The 17,511-nt window shown below is 37.0% G+C and overlaps 1 protein-coding gene across 2 annotated transcripts in view; it reads right to left on the minus strand.

Annotated features, from left to right (window-relative positions):
• Liprin-gamma (liprin protein kazrin) overlaps positions 1–17,511 on the minus strand; it is a 298,932-nt gene that overhangs the window by 14,438 nt on the left and 266,983 nt on the right. For both annotated transcript variants that reach the window (XM_073989565.1, XM_073989560.1), the window contains one exon: positions 12,645–12,756. In XM_073989565.1, the coding sequence (XP_073845666.1) occupies positions 12,645–12,756 (112 nt within the window). The remainder of the gene's footprint in view (positions 1–12,644; positions 12,757–17,511) is intronic.

Below are 17,511 nucleotides of genomic sequence, written 5' to 3' on the forward strand. Positions count from 1 at the left end.
CTATAGGATTAATCCTTATATGCTTATGCTTTGTGCAAAATTTTATATAAATCGGACTATAAATGAGCTTTCTAGGGCTTTTGATCAACTTTTAACACAAATTTCCCCTCTGTGTGACGATTTGATTTTCATTCATAAAGATATGGCGTTTTTTAAATATGGCAAAGGGAAGTACCCCGCCTCCTTCGAAATTCTAGAAAGTATACTTCCTATTTCAACCGGAAGCCATCCCTGCACATTCCCCGAAAATTTCAAGATAATCGGTTCAGTAGCTTTGTAGATGTAAGATATTTTAAAACAAGTGACTAAAGGCTATAGTCGGGAACGGGCGGACCATGTGATACCCTACACCATTAACCCTGTGCATAAGCTTTTCTCTGGTAAACAGTTCTTTTAGGGAATATAATCAGACTACCACCAAACATAAAATGCATCTTCCTCTCGGGGACCCCCCTAAGCAACCAAAATTTCGTGACCATCGGATCAAAATTACGACCATTAGCGTGATTGCAAAAAATGGAAGAATTGGATGCATTACCGCTTTCCTTTTGGAATACTCCTACCAGAAGCGGAGATATTCGCATAAGAAAAAACGTTGACTTTTCTCTACATAACCTTCTTGCTTATTCCGACTCCTAACTATTATCCGACTATCACCAAACTTAATAAGCCTCTTCCTCTAAGGGGCCCGCATAAACACCCAAAAATTTTGATCGGGTCGTCACCAAATTTTGGGTGTTGATGAAGGTCCCGGTGATGCATCCAATTCTTCCATTTTTTGCAATCACGCTACAGGTCATAATTTTGATCGGATGGTTACGAAATTTTGGTTGCTTGTGGTGGTCCCAGGAAGAAAGAGGCATATTATGTTGGGTTGTAGTCGGGTTAGGTGACGTAGGGGATGGAAGATACCAAGCAACGGTCCTGACCGGTTTTAACATGGCAAAGCCTCTTGGTCCCTCTTTCATCTCAAGTGGACACTGACCTCCCCGTGGTGTCACCTGGGGAACTGCCTTTAACACCCGTTAAAGGTAGTGAGCTAACATGTGCCGCGCGTTCTCCCATAAGAATGTTAAAAACTTGGGTTTGGGCGTCGGGTTAGTAACCCTCCCCTAGAAAAAACCGCATACTATGAAAAAACCAAAGAAAAGAAAAACAACCCCCTCTAAAGTTGACGAACTCCGCAAACGTTTTAAGGACCATGATCTGCGAATCGCACTCTTTATAGAGAAGGTGCAGTCTTCGCATTGGCAGACGTACTTGAAAAGTACAAGGTCGATATTACTGTCATACAGGAAATACGATGGATTGGGAAAGGCGTCACAACAACACCTAAAGGTGACGCACTGTATTATAGCTGCCATGACGTAAAGCATGAGTTTGGTTGCGGATTTGTGGTTAGTCGGAGACTAAACATCTGGTATCCAGCTTCACCCCAGTGAATGAAAGACTTGCTGCAATTCGAATAAAAGCTAAATTCTTCAACATCAGCTTTATTTGTGCTCATGCTCCCACTGAAGAAAAGGACGAACAGACCAAAGATATATTTTACGAGCGCTTAGAAGAAACATATGACAGTTGCCCTGCCCATGACATTAAAATCATTCTAGGCGATTTTAATGCCAAAATTGGAAAGGAGAATATCTTTGGCCCAACAGTCGGGAAATTCAGCCTCCACAGTGAAACATCTGACAATGGTATGAGGCTGATAGACTTTGCAGCTGCAAAAAACATGGTAGTTAGCAGTACCAGATTTAATCATCTCGATATTCATAAGGGCACCTGGCTGTCTCCAGATCAGGAAACAAGAAATCAAATTGATCATGTTGTGATATATGGAAGACATTCATCGAGCGTGTTGGATGTAAGATCGTTCCGAGGCGCAAACATTGATTCGGACCACTACCTTGTTGCAGCAAAGGTACGCACCCGCTTAAACGTAGCAAACAAAGTATGAACAGACACAACACGAAAGTTAGACATCGGTAAGCTGCAATCACAACAGATAGCCACAGAATATTCCACTCAACTAGCCCAATTGCTTAATCAAAGTCCTCCTCATCCCGATAACATATCAGCGCAATGGCAATGCATTGCCCACTCCATGCAAACAGCCGCAAAATCCATACTTGGATAGCAGAGCCCTCCACCAAGGAATTCATGGTATGATCAGGAGTGTCGTGCTGCTACCGAAGAGAAAAATGAGGCATATAGGGCTACTTTACAATACGTAGCAACGCATAGCGCTCGAGAGAGATACAGGAAGAAAAGGAGAGAGGAGAAACGTCTTTTGCGCAGGAAAAAGAGAGAGATGGAAAAGCGGGAGTGTGAAAAAATCGAGATGTACAGGAGCCAGAATGAAGTCCGAAAATTCTACCAAAGAGTCAAGCATCAAACTGATGGCTTTGGTACAGGCACATCCTCCTGTAGAGACCAGCAAGGTAATTTGGTAACTGATACAGATAGTGTACTCAGGATATGAAAAGAACATTTTTCAAAACTGTTGGTATCCAATAGCAGCGAAGACGACGAAAATACCACAGTCCCAATCCCAGAAGATGGTATTGAATGTATACCGCCCAGCCAAGATGACGTAAAGACAGCAATAAATCGGCTGAAGAATAATAAGGCAGCAGGAGCCGATGGCTTACCAGCCGAGCTGTTCAAAACCGGAGGCGACACGCTGATAAGGTGTATTCATCAGCTAGTTAGCACCATCTGGTAGGGAGAACGAGTACCCGACGATTGGAACCTGAGTATCCTGTGCCCCGTCCACAAGAAGGGATATTAGACTGTATGCTCTAACTATAGGGGCATAAGTCTACTCCCTATTGCCTATCAGATCGTGTCAGGGATATTGTGCGAACGACTAAAGCCTATGGTCAACGAGATAATTGGACCATACCAATGAGGCTTTAGACCTGGCAAGTCCACCATTGACCAGATATTTACCCTGCGGCAAATCCTGGAGAAGACCCAAGAGATGCAGATCGACACCTACCACCTTTTTGTCGATTATAAAGCAGCCTTCGACAGCCCGCTGCGTTCAAAGGTATTCCAAGCCATGTCTGAATTTGGTATCCCCGCAAAGCTCATCCGGCTTTGCAAAATGACTTTAACTGACACGAGGTCCTCAATTAAAATAGGAAAGAACCTCTCCGAAAAGTTTGGTACCAAAAGAGGTTTCAGACAAGGAGACAGCCTTTCGTGTGATCTCTTTAACATCCTGCTGGAAAAGGTTATACGAGAGGCAAACGTCAAAAGAAGTGGCACAATCTACACCAATAGTCACATGTTACTTTCTTATGCTGATGATATAGACATCATAGGCCGATCAGTAAAAGAAGTAACTGATACCTTTATGAAGGCCGAAGGAGAATCTGGGTGGGTCTGGCGGTAAAGTGTGAGAAGACCAAGTTGATGGTGTCGACGCGCAATTCGTCCATTTAACTCGGACCGACTGTGGAAATTGGTTCCTATAATATTGAGGTAGTAAAAGACTTCGTCTACCTCGGCACCTCCGTAAACACAACAAACTACATCAGTTGTGAAATAAAAAGAAGAATTGTATTGGCCAACAGATGCTACTTTGGTTTAAGTAAGCAGTTTAAAAACAAAGCCACATCTCGTCAAACAAAAATAACGCTCTACAAAACAATGATACTACCCGTGCTGATGTATGGCTCCGAAGCCTGGGTACTTGCGCAAGCAGACATGGCAGTGCTTGGTGTGTTTGAGAGAAAAATTCTTCGAAAGATCTACCGACCAATCTGCGTTGACGGTGAATATCGACGCCGCATGAACCACGAGCTGTATCTGCTGTAGAACGACATCAATATTGTTAAACGTATCGAGATGCAGCGATTGCGTTGGCTAGGCCATATCATAAGAATGAGCGATGATGACCCCGCTAAAAAGGACCGCTTGTCGGTGCACGCAGAATTGGCAGGCCAAGGAATAGATGGCGCAAACAAGTGGATGATGAGATGAAAAGGCGCGGTATTCCAGAAAGCGAAGCAACAAATAGAGAGAATTGTAGATCTTTTCTTAGTTCGGCGTATAGAACAAGTGTTCTGTAATGGGCCAGCTAAGTAAGTAAGTAAGGTAGTCGGATTATATTCCACAAAAGAAATGTTAACTAGTGAAAAGCTTATTCACAGGGGCAGTGGTGTAGGGTATCAAATGGTCGGCCCCGTCCCGATTATAGCCTTTGCTCACTTGTTTACTCATAAAAGGCAGATCAGTTCCGCTCTAGTTAGGAAACAGATATACATCAGTACGTCCGATATGCTAGGGCTAACTGAGAAATTTAGAACTCAAATTTTTAGTTTGTTATTTACTTCATCTACTCAGAAGCCACCATCTACTTCGACACCAACAGATGCAACTTTGATTTTACATCAAAATCACACTCTAAAACCCATGCTAATGTATACTTCCGAGGCATGTGTACTTCCGCAAGTAGATAAGGTAGTAATTTGTGGTTTTTTAAAGGAGTTCTTCGAATCTTTTGCAAGTCAATCGGGGTTATATGGTAATAAGCGAAGAGTAGAAAGTCCAAGACTCTGATGAAATGAGCTTGGGTCGACCTCATCCCTATATATTATTCATTCTTATATTTTTTTTAATTCCATTATTGAAGTTATCTTTATATATAAGATTAAAATTATCGTTTCATAATTTATCAATAGACATCGAACTTTTAAAAATAAAAGAAAAAATTTTAAAAATTCGTTTCACTGGAAATGAGATTGAAAACTGTGTGCATTTTTTTATATGCGATCATATTTTCCATGTTTCTTTAAATTTCGTCACATCCGAACAATGGCATTTCAAATACACAACTTTCTATAAATCCCAAAAAAACTTTAATTAAAAATCATTTATTAAAAATTAATATCCTTTATTAATTAAACCATTTCTTTTATTGTGCTATTTTCAATTTGACAAGTTATTTTTCTATGCGGTAAATTCTTTTCTAAAGATGAACCGTTTTACGTTTGTTGTTTCCTTCTAATTGTGTAGATTTTCTTTTTGTTCCAGTTTAACATTTATATAAATTTGGCATTACAATTGATTTTTTATTTAATAAATGCTTTTCCATATCATAGTTTTTGTTTTTTTTTTTAATAAATTTGCTCTATATATTTATTTATTTCAATCTGTAGATATGCTGCATGGTCAACTAGATATTTGTAGCATTTTGGTGACATATAATATTATTTTTTATCAACAAAAATAAATAATAATATTTGTCCAAATATTATTTTTGTTGGATTTTGTAGGATTTGTGTTTTTCTAGAAAACTTGTTTACATTTTCTCTGGCGGTTGCATTGTGGCCTTTTGGGGAATTTTTGTTTTTCTCATAGATAGAAGCTATCTGTTTATTGAATACTTGTTTTTCTCTTCCATTCGTTATTATTAGTATGCTAAATAGAGTTTTGTTTTCATAATTTACAATCATGCAATATTTATTTATTCAAGTTTGTTTTTTTTACACTCAGAGAAAATAATAGCTGGATATCGAGCAAAACATTCCAACAGAAGAGTAGATTTAATTCATAACTAAAAACAACTAGATTTTTTTCATGAAATTGTTAACTGCATAGTGCCAGCTAATTTGCTCAAATAATAGGAACATACATAAAATCAACAAACATTCACACACACCCAATATTGGAAGAGCTATTTTTTAAAGGAAAACACATTGCATCCTGGCTTGACATGGAATATTTTTATAAAGGCAAGCTTGATACATCAAACGTGAAAACATCTGCTTTTATTTACATTAAAAATGTCGAAAAACAATACAAACATTATTTTAATATTTTTATTAAAATTACATCGTTTAACATATAAAGGTCGCTACAACATACACCATGCTTCCTCGTTATCGACCATATCACAGAACGTATGACCTGCATAAATAAACGGGGTATACACATAGGTATACCCATTTCATTAGCCAAAAGAATTTAGCAGGTTTTTATCATTTTCATCGCTACATTGAGCTGTAAATTGACAGTTGGTATTTTCAAACCACCACAATTTTCACCAAAGATTCAAATTTTGGTTAGACCCTTATAAGGACGTCCCAAAACAAAAAAATCTTGATTGATATAAATATCCTGCATTTGTAAATTTGATTACATAAACCTAAATAGGATATTTATAAAGGAATATATTTGTATGGACCATTTGTGAATTTTCTTGAAATAATTGTGCGGCTTACATTTATTTCTCGGAATGAAAAATTTTATTGTATTGAAATATTCGTCGGAGATCCTATAAATGAGGTTTTTGATTTCCTTTATTTTTTGCTGTGGTGATGCTGCTCATCAGCAAATCATTTTAGTATATTTTCAGATTTTTTTGTCTAAAGGTTCCAGAGAAATCGCGCCATCAAAAAGTCGAACGCTGTAAAAACTGTATGCAAATAAATAACTTCTTTAATATTGGTTCAACTCGAAAAATTATTTTAATTTAATAAATCGAGCTCTATGACCTAAGGAGATTACATTGAAAAATTGATATCTAGCGAAGTCCTACACACACATCAACCGCTCTGCGACGATCGTTTCGGTAGCTGGTTAGGCTAACATCCTCAGGCATATTAGATGTTGTTGTTGCTAGAAAAATTATTTTTGGTATGTTTTCTTGTTTTATCAACTATTTAATAAAAAAATAGAGAAAATTGCACAGTGGTCTTGGATGTAATTTTCGTGATGTAATATTAAAAATCAATTGTTATCAATTGATGATAAAATAAATACAGCTCGGGAATTATATGACTGGGAATCCAAGACAAATAATCTACCAATTATCAAAGTGAGATTTTCTCAAAAAGATGATTATTTAAATACGAAAGGGCAGTTGAATTTGAGACATGAAGTGGCTAAACATATCGCGGGCACAAAAAAAAAAAAAAAAAACGCAATTCAGTAATACCCACTAATGTTGGTACAATAATTGCTAAACCATTTTCAATCCATCCAATATACCAAATTTCAGCAAATTCGGTAAAACAATGAGGCTAACATTCAAAATACCGAAATTCGGGAGGTACCGTTCCATGGGGACTATATCCAAATTTCCGATATATCGGTTAAACCTTCAAAATACGCGTCTATGGGGGATAGAGGAGCCCGCTGACCTATACTGATAATTCTCTTCTGAAATATTTCATAACCACATGGAAGAATAAATAACAAATTTCAGTCTTTCGGTGGGATATTGACGTCACAATCTTCAGAATTACGAACATCTATGGGGGCTATATCGAAACGTCGATATATACCTAAACATTTCTGGTGGAAAGTTTTTAGACTCAAAGGAGACTAGATACCAAATTTCCGATATTTCGAAATATTCGGATGTTCGGATATTTCAAAATACCGAAAATCAAGAGGTACTCTTCTATGGGGGATATAGGAACCCGCGGACCTATACTGATATTTTTCTTCTGGAATATTTTATAACCCCATGGAAGACTAAATAACAAATTTCAGTCTTTCGGTGGGATATTGGCGTCATAATCTTCAGAATTACGAAAATCGGGAGGTACCGTTCTATGGGGGCTATATCCAAACGTGGACATATACCGACGAATTTCCGTCAGAAAGGCTTTTACCTCCAACAAAGACTAAATACCAAATTTCAGCCATTTCTGAAAGAATATCGAGGACACAACCTTCAAAGCACCGAAAATCGGGAGTTACGTTCTATGGGGGCTATATGAAGGCGTGGACTTATACCGAAAAATTTTATATGGAACGGTTAGTACCCCAAAATGAAGACCAAACATTAAATTTCAGCCATTTCGGTGGATTATTTTGGCCACAACCTTCAAAATACCGAAACTCGGGAGGTACCGTTCTGTGGGGTCTATATGAAGGCGTGGACCTATACCGTCAAATTTCTGGGGGATAGTTTTATACCCCTAACAAAAACTAAGTACCAAATTTCAGCCAGTTCGGTGTGATAATAACGCCAAAATCTTCAAAACACCGAAAATCTGGTGGTACCGTTCTATGGGGACTATATCAAAACGTCGACCGATAAAGCCTATTTGCAATACCAAACATCCTAGGAGTAATATAAATTTATATACCAAACTACAAAGCTCTATCTTAGATACCCGCCTTGCACGCTGAAGGTCGTGGGTCCGATTCCCCGGCTAGTCAAAATAAAAATTTTCAACGGTGGCAAATATATTCCGATTTTCGCTATTTTGAAGGTTGAGATCTTAATGTCCAACCTAACGTGGCTGAAATTTGGCATTTCATCTTCTTTAGAGTATAAAACTTTCCACCAGAAATTTGTCGGTATAGGTCCACGTCTCTATATAGCCCCCATAGAACGGGCCTCCAGATTTTTGTTATTTTGAAGGTTGTGACCTCAATAACCCACGAAATGGCTGAAATTTTGTATTTAGTTCAGGTTTGCGGTATAAAACATTCCATCAGAAATTTGTCGGCATAGGTTTAGGTTTTGACGGTGTTTAAAATATTCTAGAAGAGAATTATGAATGTAGTTCCACGTTTTCATATAGCACCCTTAGATGGGTTCATCCTGATTTTCGCTATTTTGTAGGTTGAGATCTCAATGTCCAACCAATATTACTGAAATTTGGCATTTCGTCTTTTTGGGGGTATAAAACTTTCCACCAGTAATTTGTCGGTGTAGGTCTTCTTATAGCTCCCAGAAAACGGTACCCCTATTTTCGGTATTGTGAAAGGTTTAGCTACATTATTCAACCGAACTTATTGAAATTTGGTATTAAGTCTTCGTTGGAGCTACAAAACTTTCCTCCAGCAATTTATTGGTATAGGTCGGCGTTTAGATACATAGAAAGGTACTCCCGATTTTCGGTATTTTGAAAGATTTAGCCACATTAGTAAACCGAAATAACTGATAATTTGGTATTTAATCTTCCCTTGTAGTTCAAAACATATCTTCCGGTTCGATAGTTGTCGTGCGCCCCAGCCACTACACGTGGTGATCTTAGGGATTTTATTATTGCTTTTGTGTCATTTTCTCAGTAAGTAACGTGTACCCTCGTAATAGGGACCTCGAGTACAACCTGCTGCAAGAAATATCAAAACGGTTGGAGTTGACGATTTAAACTGCACTTTTCCGAAATTTTGTGTGGGAGGTATCCGAAAGATTGAAGCGATCTAATCCATATTCGAATCTGATCTATGTCTCTCTTTTAGAAATATTACGCTGTGCAAAGTATGGACAACATCGGTTGCTCCCCTTGAGAGTTATATTGCGCACCATTATTGCGAAAAATGTTGAACTTTTGTTGGGGAATTACCCGGGGGAGTGAACCGATATAGCCCATCTTCGAACTTGATCTAAGTTTTGACAAAACATTACGATTGTAAAATTTTTTACTGAATTGGTTGATTCGTTCGAGAGTTATTGTGCACTCCAGCCTGACAGACGGACGGACATTGCTAAATCGGCTCCAAATTGTCTGAAGCGGATTTAGATCATAGCATGTTTGGACGAAATCCATTTCAGACAATTTGCAGTCGATATAGCAATGTCCGTACGTCGACCGATTAATATTTTGATGAAGCATATTTTGGTCGTATGAAACTGTATATACCCTCTTTAGCCTAAATGCTAAATGCTGACGTTGTAAAAAAGTCATTAACCTTACACGAGTATACGAGGGCTGAACGATAGATATCTGGCCTAACAGTGAAAACGTGAATATTTACCATAAAAAATAGTTTTATTGTTTTCTTAAGTAGTATCCAGCTTGATTTATACGCTTTTTCATGCGCTCAAACCAATTGTGGAATCCCTTTTTCCACTCCGATTTCGACACCTCCAAAACATGGTTTTTGAACGCTTTTTTTTAAATATACACGAACAAAATAAAGTCATTGGATCCCCAGTCAGGGCTGTACGGCGGATGACCCATCAATTCCACGTTTTGTCCGGTCAAACAGGCGCTGGTTTGAATCGATGTGTGAGAGCTTGCATTGTCATTATGCAGAATGATTCGTTTTCTCTTCTTCGATTTACGAATTTCTAAGGAGACTTCTGGCAAACAAATTGTAGATTACCATTCAGAATTAACCGTCCTACATTTCTGAAGCCGTATAGTCAGTATATATACAGGCGACCATTTGCTTAGAAGGTAATCTTCCATGAACTACTTTCGTTGGATTTGGCTCGCTTTTGATAACCCAAAAGGTCGATTCCTGTTTTGTTTAGGGCTCCTAAGCATATGTCCAAGATTCGTCTGCGACGATCTTATAAATATCGTTTGAAGCATCGCGATTGTTATACCCTCAGCCTTTAGGCTAGAAAGGGTATATACACTTTCATACGGGCAAAATGTGCCTCATCGAAATAACGGTTTTAGACCCCAAGTATGTTTGGACGAAATGTGTTTTAGACAATTTGGAGTCGATTGAGCAATGTCCGTCCGTCTGTCTGTCTGTCCGTCTGTCTGGCTGGCTGGTGCGCACGATAACTCTCGAACGGATGAACCGATTCGGTTCAAATTTTGGCTTTCGTAATATTTAGTCCAAACTTAGTTTAAGTTCGAAGATGAGCTATATCGGTCCACTCCTTCCGGTTCCTCCCCCACAAAAGTTCCAAAATGTTCGGAAAATTTGTGCGCACGATAACTCTTGAAGTAAGTAACCGATTTGGTCCATAATTTGCAAATCGTGAAATGTCTACCAGACTTAGATGAGGTTCCAATATAGACGCAATCGGTCCACTCCTACGGGTACCTCCCACACAAAATTTCGGATAAGTTCAGTTTAGAACCTGCTCTCGGATCGCTTTGATTTTTGGTTTAGAAACTTGTATTCACTGCCCCTCATACGACGGTACAGGTTTCATCAGAGGCAAGTCCATACTTCCTGAGAAAATAGCCTGAAAGTTGCACCAAACCCCTATGACATGGTGTGAGGTGGTTGGAGCGCAAGATAACTCTCGAACGGATATGCCGATTGGGTCCAAAATTTGGCCTTAGAAATATTTTGTCCAAACATAGTTTAAGTTCGAAGATAAGCCATATCGGTCCACTCCTTCCGGTACCTCCCCCACAAAATTTCAAAAATGTTAGGAAAAATTGTTCGTACGGTAACATTTGAAGGGAGTGGCCGAATTGGTCCATACTTTACACATCCTAATATATCTACCAGTACCTCCGAAACAAAATTTCGGATAAGTTCACTTTAAGAACTGCTATCGAATCACTTTGATTTTTGTTGAAGCAACTTGCATTCGCTGCCTCAATTAGGATGGTAAAAGTTTTTTCAGGGGCAAATCCACACTTCTTGAGAAAACAGCCCGAAGGGTGTAAGAACCCCCTATGGCACCATATGTAGTGGCTGGAGATCCACTTCCATAATGGTCAATGTCGATCCATTCCTTTAAGTATTTCCTACGCAAAACTTTTGCTCTTTAATCCTAATAAACATTTTTGTCGGTTCATACGCCCAAAATTTTTAAACCTCTCTAAATACATACGTTTTTTGGTAAAAAATTGTTTCAATATACACAGGCTGAGGGTATATCTCTGTCGGCCAAACCGACTGATACTTTTTTACTTGTTAAGGTTTTAGATTCATTATCCTACCAAAATGGCTGAAATTGGGTACGTAGTCTTCTTTAGGGGTATAAAACTTTTCCCCAGAATTTTGTCGGTATCGGTTCACACCTTCATATAGCCCCCATAGAACGGTACCTCCAGATTTTCGGTATTTTTAAGGTTTTAGGTTCATTATCCTACCAAAATTGCTGAAATTTGGTACGTAGTCTTCTTTAGGGGTATAAAACTTTCCCCCAGAATTTTGTCGGTATCGGTCCACACCTTCATATACCCCCATAGAACGGTACCTCCCGATTTTCGGTATTTTGAAGGTTTTAGATTCATTATCACACCGAAATGGCTGAAATTTGGTACTTAGTCTACGTTGGTGGTATAAAACTTTCCCACAGAACTTTGTCATTATCGGTCTATGCCTTCATATAGCCCCCATAGAACGGTACCTCCCGATTTTCGGTATTTTGAACGTTGTGGCCTCAATATTCCACCGAAATGGCTGAAATTTGGTATTTAGACTTCGTTGGGGGTACTCAAACTTCCCCTTTAAATTTGTCGGTATAGGTCCACGCCTTCATATAGCCCCCATGGAAAGGTACCTCCCGATTTTTCGTATTTTGAAGGTTGTATCTTCAATATTCCACCAAAATGGCTGAAATTTGGTATTTAGTATTTAATGTGATATAAAACTGTTCGCCAGAAATATGTCTGTACAGGTCCACGCTTTCATATTGCCCCATTTCTGACTAAAATTCGTCGGTATAGGTCCACGTTTCGATATAGCCCCCATAGAACGTTACCTCCCGATTTTCGTAATACTGAAGATTGTGACGTGAATATCCAACCGAAATGGCTGAAATTCGTTATTTCGTCTTCCAAGAGTTATAAAAAAGTGTTGCCTTGCCCATATAGTTTTCGTGCAGCCCTCGTATATGTTATAATTGGAACTAATGTCTTTTATTTTTACTCGTTTCTCATACATTAAACATACCACTACACATACACACACAAATAAATAATTTGAAAAAATTCTAAAAACAAATTAAATATTTTTGAACTTACCCTTAAACTCCCAGTTGAACGGCGATCTGTTGAGGCATAATGTTGAAGGCCACCGGGTCCTGTTAAAGGAACTATGCCACAACCGGAGCGTATGCCTTGACCCAATGTAGCTCTAAACACAGACAGCAAACAAGCAGACAGGCAGGCAGGCAGTCAGTCAGACGATAGGCATTCACCATTGTTATCGTTGTAATTAACAACAACAACAACAAAGAACATCAAATGCCAAATGCATATCAAAAGAAAATGTCAAAGGCAAAAGATGAATAGACACAATAAGCAATACCAAAAAGACATTGAGTCACACACACACATATAGATAATGAGAGGGAGACAGAACGCGTCGAGAATAGTAGACAATGAAAACGAGATCAAGGCGGCAATAAAGTTGAGCATCCAAGTAATTATGAGGAGGGGGGGGAGGAATGTCATATTGTCATCATCATCACAATAATGATCATAAAACGTGTCAAATGTAGTATTTCATCATCATCAGCATTAGAGTAATTAGTTTCAAATTCAAACGTGTTGCGTTGCCATTTTCATAGTTTGATGGTTTTTGTTGGCGTATGGTTTTTTTAAGTTTTTTTTTGTGGGTATTGTTTTTGTAGTTGTTGTGATGGCAATATACACCCACACAGACACAAATGCAAGAAAAGGAAATAAAAACAGAGACATTTTCCCGAAAAAGGAAATAAGAAAATAAAGAAACACGCACACATACAAGACGAGAGAACAACAACAACAAATTTGTGAAGGTGTAATAAATTACGTGGTTTACAATTGTGTTGGTAAGTGTGTGTGTGTTGAAACAACATCAAAAGGAAGACAAGCATAGATAGACATTAGAGCAAAAGGTGAGCATGGAGAGTGTGAAAATTACAGAGGCAAGTAGCATTGCACAAAGAATAATTGTAACACAAATTATATTGTAATTATTGTTGTTGTTGTCATTGTTGGTGTATAGTGTGGTTGTGGTTTGACGTTAAAAATGGATGGTTAGGTTGGTTGTTTTATTGCGGATGACGGTGTGTAAGAGAGTTGCCAATTTTGTTGTTGTTCAGTAAAGGCCACACAAACAATGTTGTATTGTTAACAAATTTGTTATAGTTGCGTTGGTTTTGTGTTGTAACGTTTTTGTGGTAAGCAATGTCATTGTTTTGGGGTTTTTATGAGTTTTATTGTTTTTGTTGTTGTTTTTGTGGTCACATTAATACATCAACATCACAGTTTTTATTTTGTTTTTTGTTTTTTTTTTTTAACATTGCCAAGAAAGTATATTAAAAAGGAGGAACGTAGTTTGAAAAAATAGATGAAAAAAGAGAAAAAAGAAAGACAAAAAATAGAGAGCATTAAACATTGGACATTTAAACATTAAATATTTATATAATAATTCTATATGTAGATAGATATGTACTTAAACTAACAAAAATATAAACAACAAAGTGTATATTTTTATCATTACATTGCACACAGACACACATTAAATATTTATGTAAAACTAATTAAATCAATAATTATGTATATATTATCTAAATAACATTAGTTAGTTATTTAAAATTGTATTTTTTATTGTTGTTAATATTATTCTTATTGTTTTAAGGGGTTAAGTGTTAATTTGCCACTCAAATAAAGTCCGGACAAAACAAAAGAACAAACAAACAATAAATGCAACATATTTCTACTATTGTTAAACAAATAAACACAAATTTAAGCTTGAAATGAAAATATGGAATTTTTCAAAAATAATTTCCATAAAAATCGTGCCATTTTGTAGGAACAAAACGTTTATAAATGTTTTAATGTTAGTGACTAGTTTTTTTTTTATTGGGCGGGGATGCATTTTTTGCTATTGTTAAAATCTGCATTTTAAATTGTTTGGATTTTCTCCTAAAATGATGACTTATTTTTATTGAATTTTTGATTATTTTTAAAATACATTTGTTTTTTGATAGTCTTATTATTTTTACATAAAAACAATGTTATAAATATTGGTCTTTGTTTTTTTTTGGATTTGATGTGTTTTTTAGGGGACAGCAGTAATCGAGAGTGGCTGTAAAAATAGTTTATATCCAAAATCTATTATTGTGTTGCAAAATTAAATGCTTATTGATATGTTGTTTTCTTTTTTTAATAATTTATTTTTAATATTTAATAAACTGTTACCACTAACATATTGAATCATTTTATAAAAAGTTAAAAATGAGTAGGTTATGCTGCAAAGTTTATGTCAAACGATCATGTAATCAATAACTACACCACAACACTACCAAGAGGTTCATGCTCGAAACATACCGTCGATATCTGATTGTTTTCACTATCCTTTTACAAGAAGGGTTTTCGCAGTTTTTCAAGTAACGGATGAATGAATTTTCATTTTCAGACCAATGAACGAGGTCTGATCAAAAACAAATAAGAACGGCGTTAAGTTCGACCAGGCCGAACTTGTTATACTTTCCACCACGAGTTATATTGAAGTAAAATGGAACAATTGGTTTTTTTTTCGTTTATGAAGAAGACTAAATATCAACAAGTAGAAAAGCGTTATGTTCGGCCGGGCCGAACTTTTCATACCCTCCACCATAAAATCTTCTGAATTAAAATGGAATAATTAATTTTCATTCCTGTCCCCAACTTTATGTGGGTACGTTAAAATGTCAGATAATGTCAGACAATTTTTGGTGGGCTAGAAAGTGGGAGGTACCGTTATATAGGGGTTATAATAAAACATGGACCTATGTTGACAGTGTTTGATGTGAGCCTTTAATGTCAAATAACTCCTAATTCGGTTAAAAATTGTAGCTAAAATCCTTAAAATACCGAAAATCGGTACATAACGTGGGAACTTCAAATGTCATTAACAGATAGTTTGGGGGTACCCCCATATGTGGGCCATACGAAAATATGAACTTAAGTGAACAATTTTTGTTGGCTCTTAAATTTCAAATTACGGGAAGTTCGTCCAACAAATAAAGCTAAGGTACGGAAAATCGGGAGGTTTGTTTTGGGGCTATACCAAAACATGGACCAACGTTCGATTAAACATTTTAAGTAAAATCCTCAAAGTACCGAAAATCGGGAGGTATCGTTATACTGGGGCTATGTTAAAAATTGTTTATGCAGATATGTGGTGACCACTACAACCTTCAAATGTCAAATTACAGTTAGTTCGGTTAAAAATTGTAGCTTAAATTGCCAAATTATTGAAAATCGGGAGGTACCGTTATATGGGAGCTATATCAAAACATGGACCTATGTTGACAATTTTTGATGGAGAGGTGTTGTGACGACTAAGAACTTTAAATGTCAAATTACAGCTACTCCGATAAAAAATTGTAGCTAAAATCCTCAAATTACTGAAAGTCGGGAGGTACCGTTATATGGGGTCTATAGTCAAACATGGACCTATGTTGACAATTTTTGATGGAGAGGTGTTGTGACCATTAAGAACTTCAAATGTCAAATTACAGCTTCTCTGATTAAAAATTGTAGCTAAAATCCTCAAATTACTGAAAATCGGGTGGTACCGGTATATGGGGCTATACCAAAACATGGACCTAAGTTTATAATTTTTTCGAATATAAGTTTTTTGGGCACTAAGAACCCTAAATATCAAATTATAGCTAATTCGGTTGAGAAATGTGACTTAAAACGTCAAAATACCTGAAATCGGGCGGTAACGTTATATGTGGGTTATTCCAAAACATGGACCAATGTCCACTAGTTTTGTTATATAAGTTTATTGACACTTAAGAACCTTAAATGTCTAATTATAGCTAAATCGGTTTGAAAATGTAGCTAAAAACGTCAGAATACCGTAAAACGGGGGGTACCGTTATATAGGGGCTATACCAAAACGTGGACCTATGTCCACAAGTTTTGTTATATAAGTTTATTTACAAATAAGAACCCTAAATGTCAAATTATAGCTAAATCGGTCTGAAAATGTAGCTAAAAACGTCAAAATACCGTAAATCCGGGGGTACCGTTATATGGGGGCTATACCAAAACGTGGACTTATGTCCACAAGTTTATTATATAAGTTTATTGACATTTAAGAACCCTAAATGTCAAATTATAGCTAAATCGGTCTGAAAATGTAGCTATAAACGTCAAAATACCGTAAATCGGGGGGTACCGTTATATGGGGGCTATACCAAAACGTGGACCTATGTCCACAAGTTTTGTTATATAAGTTTATTTACACTTACGAACCCTAAATGTCAAATCATAGCTAAATCGCTCTGAAAATGTAGCTAAAAACGTCAAAATACCGTAAATCGGGGGTACCGTTACATGGGGGCTATACCAAAACGTAGACCTATGTCCATAAGTTTTGTTATATAAGTTTATTGACACTTAAGAACCCTAAATGTCAAATCATAGCTAAATCGGTCTGAAAATTTAGCTAAAAACGTCAAAATACCGTAAATCGGAGGGTACCGTTATATTGGGGCTACACCAAAACGTGAACCTATGTCCACATGGTTTGTTATATAAGTTTATTGACACTTAAGAACCCTAAATGTCAAATTATAACTAAATCGGTCTGAAAATGTAGCTAAAAACGTCAAAATACCGTAAATCGGGGGGTACCGTTATATGGGGGCTATACCAAAACGTGGACCTATGTCTACAAGTTTTGTTATATAAGTTTATTGACACTTAAGAACCCTAAATGTCAAATTATAGGTAAGGTGGACCGATATAGCCCATCATCGAACTTGACCTGCCTGCAAACAAAAGACGCATTTTCCCAAAATTTCATGATAGAGTGATTACCACAGACGGACGGACGGACGGACGGACGTGCACAGATCGACTTAGAATTTTATCGTGATCAAGGATATATATACTTTATAGGGTC

This window comes from Musca autumnalis, unplaced genomic scaffold, assembly GCF_047663935.1.
Source record: "Musca autumnalis isolate F117 unplaced genomic scaffold, ASM4766393v1 scaffold_5, whole genome shotgun sequence".
Taxonomy (NCBI): domain Eukaryota; kingdom Metazoa; phylum Arthropoda; class Insecta; order Diptera; family Muscidae; genus Musca; species Musca autumnalis.